Source organism: Arachis hypogaea, chromosome 1 (genome assembly GCF_003086295.3).
Source record: "Arachis hypogaea cultivar Tifrunner chromosome 1, arahy.Tifrunner.gnm2.J5K5, whole genome shotgun sequence".
Classification (NCBI taxonomy): domain Eukaryota; kingdom Viridiplantae; phylum Streptophyta; class Magnoliopsida; order Fabales; family Fabaceae; genus Arachis; species Arachis hypogaea.
The window spans coordinates 78,871,369-78,878,868 of NC_092036.1; the positions used below are offsets into that span (position 1 = coordinate 78,871,369).

Sequence of the window (7,500 nt, forward strand, 5' to 3'; positions counted from 1 at the left end):
TGTTCATATATTATTATAAGACTACTATTGTAATTTTTATAAATTTTTATAAGCTTACAACAAAATCTAATACACAAATATTTCATAACGTAGTATTTTATTCAGTTCATAATGTAGTACATAATCCAATAGAACAAGTAAGTAAATATCGAATTTACTAAGAATTAGGTGCAAAACTACCAGCATTTGATCCAACACAATGAGGCATCTATTTTGATTGACCCTGGCCTCCATAAAGCCTGCCATGCTTAAGACTACGTATATCACTCTACTAGGTTTGTGGTCATATAATTTTAGTGAAATCCATTGTTAAACACCAAAGCATATTGTTGTCGTGGAATCCAATCGAACCACTGAGTGTAAATCTTACCATGCTCACGTAATCTTACATACTGCACATTAAATTCACACAATTCTATAATAGCCTGTAAAAAACAAGAAAACAAAAATAATAAGTATCACCTAAAATTATTTAATTGTGTTCTTATTTTTTTAATGAACAAATTTACATACATTTATTTAAAATAAAAATATATTATTTTTTTTAAATTATGTTTGTATTACCTAATATCTCATTCTCTAATATATCTATCCTAAAATAATTATCATATGGTTCCTAATTTAATTCTTAGAAAAGAAAATCCCAGTTAGATTTAAAAATTACTCAATTTGGCTATTTAGTTTTTTTATTGATTATTAAGAAATTAAATTAAAAATACTGGATAATATCAGGAAATTTGAACTACAGATTTTTTTGAATTTCACGACGTCGTTTTGCAATCTCGTACATCTTTCTTTTTCCGTACATTACCCTTATTCAGCGTCAAATTTCCACACACACCGTTAAGTTAATGGCCTCGAGAATAGAGACATTGAGAGGGTATTTACGTAATTATGTATCCTATATAAAAACTGAGCCTGGACTCTCAATTCTTTATTTTTCTCTGATGCGAAAAAGAGCGAGAGAGGATCACAGAGGAATTTCCGTTATCCATTGTTATTCTCTTTCTCACGTTTCTCTCTCTAGAATTTTCTATCGTCGCTGCTTCTCATTTGCAAATTAGGGTTTTTCCGAATCTCCGATTAGTCGAAAATCCAATACAGCAGTTTCAACCATGGTTTCTGATTCAGTTCCCGCCGCTCTTATTCCTTCAGCTGCAAACACTAAGAACCTCGGCAAGAAGAAGAGGGTAAGGATTTTTCGAAATTTTTTGTATTTCGATTTTGATTTTGATTTTGTTTATGTTTTCGTACTCTATGCGCATTTATTTCTCCTCTCCCTGTTCGAATTAACCTAATCTTGATTTTCTTTGGGTTCCAGACCAACAGGTCTGCAAAATTGAAACAGAACAAAATTGAAGCGCGTCGTGAGCAATGGTTATCCCAAGGTAAGTGAGGATGATAAAAATGTTTATGATTTTTTCTATCCTGTTCGATTCGGATTTGTTGAGTTTTTTATCAGGTTCTGTCAAGAGCAAGGGGTGCAAGGATGTAATCGACAGTGATGGCCACGAGCTGCCATTGTCATCCGGGAATCATGGCAAGCGTCCGCTGGAGCAGTTGGAGACTAGGCACAGGGTGGAAGAAGACGACGGGTTGATCCATCAACACAGCGATTCGGAATCACCAGCTAACAGCCCCACAGGCAATGATTCTGGGACGAATTTCACTGGAAGCAGTGGCAGCAGTAGCGGGAGCAGTAGCAGTAGGAGCAGCAGTAGTTACAGCAGCGCTGGGTGTTGCTCTGGAAACATAACAGAAGAAGATGACGATGAAGAAGAGGAAGGAGGAGGGGAAGAAGAAGGTGATGATGGTTGCTTGGATGATTGGGAGGCTGTGGCAGATGCTCTAGCCGCCAATGACAAGCGCCAGAACCCTTGTTCTGATTCACCTCCTTCACACGGCGATGAATCCGTTGTGCAAATGGCTTCATCGAACTGTGAAGATCCAAACAGGGGGCCGAATTCAGGGTCTCGGAATTTGAAACCTGAGAGTGCTAATTTGGTTCCTTGGACTGGTAATTGCCGAGCTTGGAGGGCTGATGATGCATTTCGACCCCAGAGTTTGCCCAATTTGTCCAAGCAGCACAGCTTGCCAATCTCCGACCGACGTTGCGGTGGTGGTGTCCTTTGGAGTCGCTCTGCTATGCCATCATCATGTCCTATATGCTGTGAGGATCTCGATTTGACAGACACGAGTTTCTTGCCTTGCTTGTGTGGCTTTCGGCTTTGCCTCTTTTGCCATAAGAGGATTCTTGAAGAAGATGCTCGCTGCCCTGGCTGCAGGAAGCCTTATGAGTGCGAAGCTGTTGTTGAGACGGAGCCTAGTGTGCTTGGAGGCAGTCTCACCCTTCGGTTGGCTCGATCTTGTAGCATGGTCGAAAGGTCTTGAGGGAGCTCTATCTGTTTTCAGTTGAGTTGTGTATGGCTGTGGTCTCTCCTTTTCCTTCTTTTTTGCATTCCTGCATCGTTTGTATTTTTAGATCGAAATAACTAATTTTCATAGGCCTAGTTGGTGTAGGGGTTATGGTTTTTTTTCCGAGCACCATAAAAATCAAGTTGTTTCTCATTTGATCTTATGGTGCATGTGTTAATGTAGAATAGTCACGTTGGTATGTGAATACATAAGGCGGTATAGAAATTCAATACATTTAAACTGTTTACATTATTTTGTGGCTTATATACTTTGTGCCTGTTTCCACTTATTTGCATTTGTATAGCTTAGTTCCTGTACTCCAAATCCTTATATGTTGGAGATCTTTGTCATCATGTTTAATTGAACGTGTATGTATTTTAGATTTAGTAAATTTTACGTTTGCATGTGTTGTGATGGATTTTTTCGTGGCTCCTTTTCCTCTTTTACATTTTGTTTCTATGGATTACTTTAGACGCTGTCCCATTTTCTGGTTTTTTGATTTTTTACCCCGTCTCATTTCCATATTTTGTTACTGTAACAGTGTATGATGTGTTTAGGGTAGATGCTAATGGTCTTTAAGCTAATTCACCGTGTTGCTTGTGGATGGAAGAGTCAGGGAAAGTTTTTGGCTTGATGTTTTGGAAACGATATGATGGGGAAATTTTGTATATTTCTTGTCTGATTGCTTATTATTAAGTATTATGTAATGTGTTAGCAATAGGTCACTAAAATACTTGAAATACAAATCTTTATTCTTGTTCAACAAATTGTGTCTGGGCTGTTTTCACTGTTGAATGTGGTGCAGAAATATTCTGAATATATTTGTTATTTAAGCATTGTTTATGGCTTTCCTTTTTAATATTTTCTAGGAATCAAGATACTTGTGGTAGTTATAAAATTGAAGGCTGATTATTAAGGTTTTCAAGTTTTCTAAGGTATGGAAATATCATATGGCATTGCCATAATGCCAAGTATTGTTTTGGGTCTGATTTAGAGTCGGTCACTGAATATGTTATCCTTCTGTATATTCTTGTGATTGGTGCTTGATTAGTTATAATTGATTTCAATCCAACACCATCAAGTCATCATGCTTGCTGTGTATACACATGAAACTCATTTAGGTAATGTTTACTCCTACTTTTCCCCTGACCAAACATACCCTTAGGCCTTAATGTAGTGTTATCACCCAAGATACCTCTAAAATAGGCAAGTTCAATCATAGATCTGATGTGAAATAGTGTAGTAGAATAATTGTTAATAGAAATCAATTGTTGACCTAATCAAACTAGATGACAACTGGGATCTACTTGGTTGAGAGGATGGAATGTGGACAGGTTGAAATTTTGGAATGAAAATCATTTTCCCTTGCTGCTTATAATGAAATATGAGAACGAGTGACTCACTTGGCGGATAATTATAGATATTTATCTCTCGTAAATTTCTATACTGTTTCATCTTTGGTTATATTCCCAACTCTATAACTTGCATGATTTTCACCTAATCTTTCTCTTTAGCTCTCTTATGGTTTCTAATTGGGTTTTGCATCCTGTGGACAATGGAACTTGTTCACATGAAAGGTACTAATGATTTTGATTTTGCATTGTGTTCTAAAGGTTGCACAATCTTTTCTTCTATTAAGCTGCTCCTCAATTTAAGAAGATTTGATCCTAAGAGAACATAATCCATTTTTTAAGCCTCATCTCCCAAGGGTTAACAAAGGATTATTATTATTCTCACCTTTCATGTATATGCTGTACCTCTTTTGGTTGTCTTTCCAACTAATTGGATGTTAAAACAGATGAAAGTGACACTGTGGAACAGTGGTAAGTCTTACACATACGTCTAAGGTGTGTCAAATAACTAAATCTGAGTTGATGTTTCGAAAGGAGCTGAAGCGTGGGGCCTCAATGACACATTGACACTAACATTAATATATTATTAAGTCAGATTATTCTTGATTGTTTGGTAAGTTTGTTAAGTAGCAGCAGTTGCTGAAATGTCACTTTGCAATCAGAAGGCCTTGAGCTATTAGAAGTGGAAAAATACACAAGAAAGCTAATTGTTAGGGAGTACCAGAGAATCACTGCTTTTACTTGAAACAGTTTTATGTACATGTCATTTATTTACTTCTTTTATCATGTTGCTGGGAGTGTTTGGTATCACCAGTTATTTTGTTGTAAGGTTGCTAGGAGTGTTTCTTTCGCAGATCATCCATTTATCTTTGGAAACTGGAAGGGTAGGGATTTAATGAAGTTGTTACTGGTTTTGCTCCTGTTTGCAGCCTAGGCTTTTACCAGAATATAAGCTTTTGAATATGTTTGTGCCTAACCAACTTTATTTATGGGAATGGGATATAAAGTTATTGCGTTTCCTAGCCTATTATGACCGTTAATTATAATGGACTTGAATCTATTTGAAGAACTTAATGCATTTTCTTCTCATTTGCTCCCTAGGCCCTTATATCATTTGGTTTAATATACTTCCATTGAGGATAATAGATATGACTACATGACCAATGTCTAATGTTTGGGTCATCTGTTGATGCACTTCGTATATTGAAATGATGAAATGTAGATATGAGGAAGCGAATCGTTACTCTTTGTTACTCTGTACTTTAACCACTCTGTTACTCGTTGGAACTTGAGTTCTTTTCCCTTTTTGGGTCTAGAGAGGCTGGTGCTGTAAGTTGAGTAGTTCACAAGAATTCTCAACTAGTTTGGTTAGTTGATTCCCTTGCTTCTCTTGCTGTTATCACACATTGCGTCAAGATCGAGTCTTATGATTTTGACGTATAGGTGCACTAACAAGATTTTTTTTAAAAAAATTTAAATACTTAATTTTACTTATAGTATGTTGTTGTGTTCCCTTATTTCCATCTCTCAAAACACCCATTTTCTATCGTTAGATTGAGTGCGTTTTTTTAACACTCTAATGCTTTTAAATTGAGTTAAGTTTTAGTTGGATAATTAGTTTTTATTAGAATAGTTATTAGTTGAAAAATATAAGTGGATCTAAAGATACTATAACATGAAAAACGGGCATGCTAAACTATGAAGGCATAACAATGACAAGTTTTACTCATACCAAATAATTATAAACAATTTGCAATCACTCAATAAGACAAGACACACAAAAAGTCCTAACTCTCTTAATTTGTATAACTATGGCTAAAACAATCGCATATTCTTCCTTCTTAAGGTAAATGCTTAATGTTTTGTATCTACATTTTCGATAGCTTGTTTCCACTAGTGCACTTGTCTTTTCACCTCAATTGAGCAGTGTATTGCTTTGTACTGTATCGTTCCTGAAGATGGTATGGAGAGAGGGGTGAGAAACAAAAGTTTCTCAGTAGTTTATCTATATGGTGTCATCGTATTCATCCCAGCCACTCTGAGTTTTAAAATAAAAACAGTGATGATGCAATGTTGTTCAATTATTATTTTCAAAAGTCTTGGTTAGTCGGAGTGGTGTGACTTTTAGATGCTTCTCATTTATTTATGTTATGACATGTGTGATGCATACAAAATGCCTATAGCGTTAAACCATGTAAACTCATAAACCTTAGTTTGATGTTCTCATAGGCCATAAAGTAAGACAAAATAAATGATAAATAAGAGAAGAATAATAAACAGAATATATTTAAATAAAATAAAGATCATAATCAATATCATGAATCAAAAGGAACTTTGAATAAAAGAAGGATCTTTTAATGCAATAATAAACATAATCATAAATTAAAAAAATGATAAAAGAAGAACAATCATAATCACACTTTTCATTGTGCTTTTCATTACTTTTTCTCGTAGCTTTTATGGAAGGTATTGAGTTTAAATCGGTATAAAAGGTGGGAGTCTCCTTCCCTTACCAAGGTTTTTATCCCAAACGTTTTGACGATCACTTTCCCTTATCGAAGGATTATATCGATATCTTGTCTTTGAGGGTCACCTTCCCTTACCGAAGGATCATTCCCTCAATTCAATTTACAATCAAGGTTATTTAGACATACACAAGAAGGGAGTCATATCAACAAAGATATATTATTATATAAAATTGATGGGATAGTCCCCTTCCCATACAGAAGGTTTTTATCCCAAAGGTTTGCCGATCACCTTCTCTTATCGAAGGATCATTCCCTCGGTTCTTTAACGCACATAGGATTGTTATTAGAATGCATAATGTGTATGAGAAACATTATATCATGACATGCAATGCTAACATTTATATTCAAAAACATTTAAGATATGACATATAAAAATTAGCATAAAATCTCCTACCTCGAGTAAAGTTCCGATAGATATTCCGATGTAAATAGATGCGGTTTGTTAGTGTAGAGAGACTTGTTCCATAGCTAGACTTTGTGTATACTAGAATATTTTGTATAGAAAAAGGGAATAGAATGAGAAAAGAAGGATCAAGTAGCTCTCAGGTATGTGCAGATTATGTTAGGAGACATTTTAGGAGAAATCTTCAATCTGAATCGTCACTTTGTGAGCCCTATAACGTTTTCTACATTTGAAATTTGGAAATATCTATTAGAGACAAATTTATAGAGAATTGAATTAGTTTTAAAATGAATCTTAAACGAAGTCAATCAAATAACCACAACTTGAGATATTTTCGAAATACTGTTAGTATATCAGGCTAACTGATAAAAGCACAATTTTCTACTATGAATTTGTAACCGATTTATCTACCTAATTTAATTTGAATTTGATTTTATACTGAACTTAAGGAATAGAGCTAGTATTCTTATCTTTTCATATAAGAAAATATCATTTAAATCTGATAAATGTAGAATTAGTTATGACTATGTTTTAAAAGGTTGTTTACTGTCGGTTAGAGATTTACTACCACTAGTACTTTTATATGTTTAAATTTTAAATTCAAATCTTAAGTCATTATCATTTTAATTAATTAATTAATTATTAAATAATGACTTAATCCAAAAAGTTGGGATGTTACAGTTTTAGTTTTTTATTTGGGGTATATAAATGACAAATTTTTTTATTTGATCGGTAGAATTTCACTAATCATAAACTGAAGACTTAATATTTTACGAACATTAATTTGTTATTTCAAAGTCCT

At 34.5% G+C, this 7,500-nt stretch overlaps 1 protein-coding gene across 1 annotated transcript; it reads left to right on the forward strand.

Annotated features, from left to right (window-relative positions):
- Positions 1-845: 845 nt before the first annotated feature.
- On the forward strand, positions 846-2,667 carry LOC112695276 (uncharacterized). Its single transcript, XM_025747548.3, has 3 exons — positions 846-1,190; positions 1,322-1,388; positions 1,463-2,667. The coding sequence occupies exons 1-3, from the start codon at positions 1,116-1,118 to the stop codon at positions 2,389-2,391; spliced, it is 1,071 nt and encodes a 356-aa protein (XP_025603333.1). The 5' UTR covers positions 846-1,115; the 3' UTR covers positions 2,392-2,667.
- The last annotated feature ends 4,833 nt before the right edge of the window (positions 2,668-7,500 follow it).

Excerpts from the sequence above, each read along its gene's own strand:
- LOC112695276 (XM_025747548.3), top strand. The coding sequence starts at position 1,116 with ATGGTTTCTGATTCAGTTCCCGCCGCTCTTATTCCTTCAGCTGCAAAC. Across the intron at positions 1,191-1,321 it reads ACCTCGGCAAGAAGAAGAGG|ACCAACAGGTCTGCAAAATT; the intron begins GTAAGGATTTTT and ends TTTGGGTTCCAG. Across the intron at positions 1,389-1,462 it reads TGAGCAATGGTTATCCCAAG|GTTCTGTCAAGAGCAAGGGG; the intron begins GTAAGTGAGGAT and ends GTTTTTTATCAG.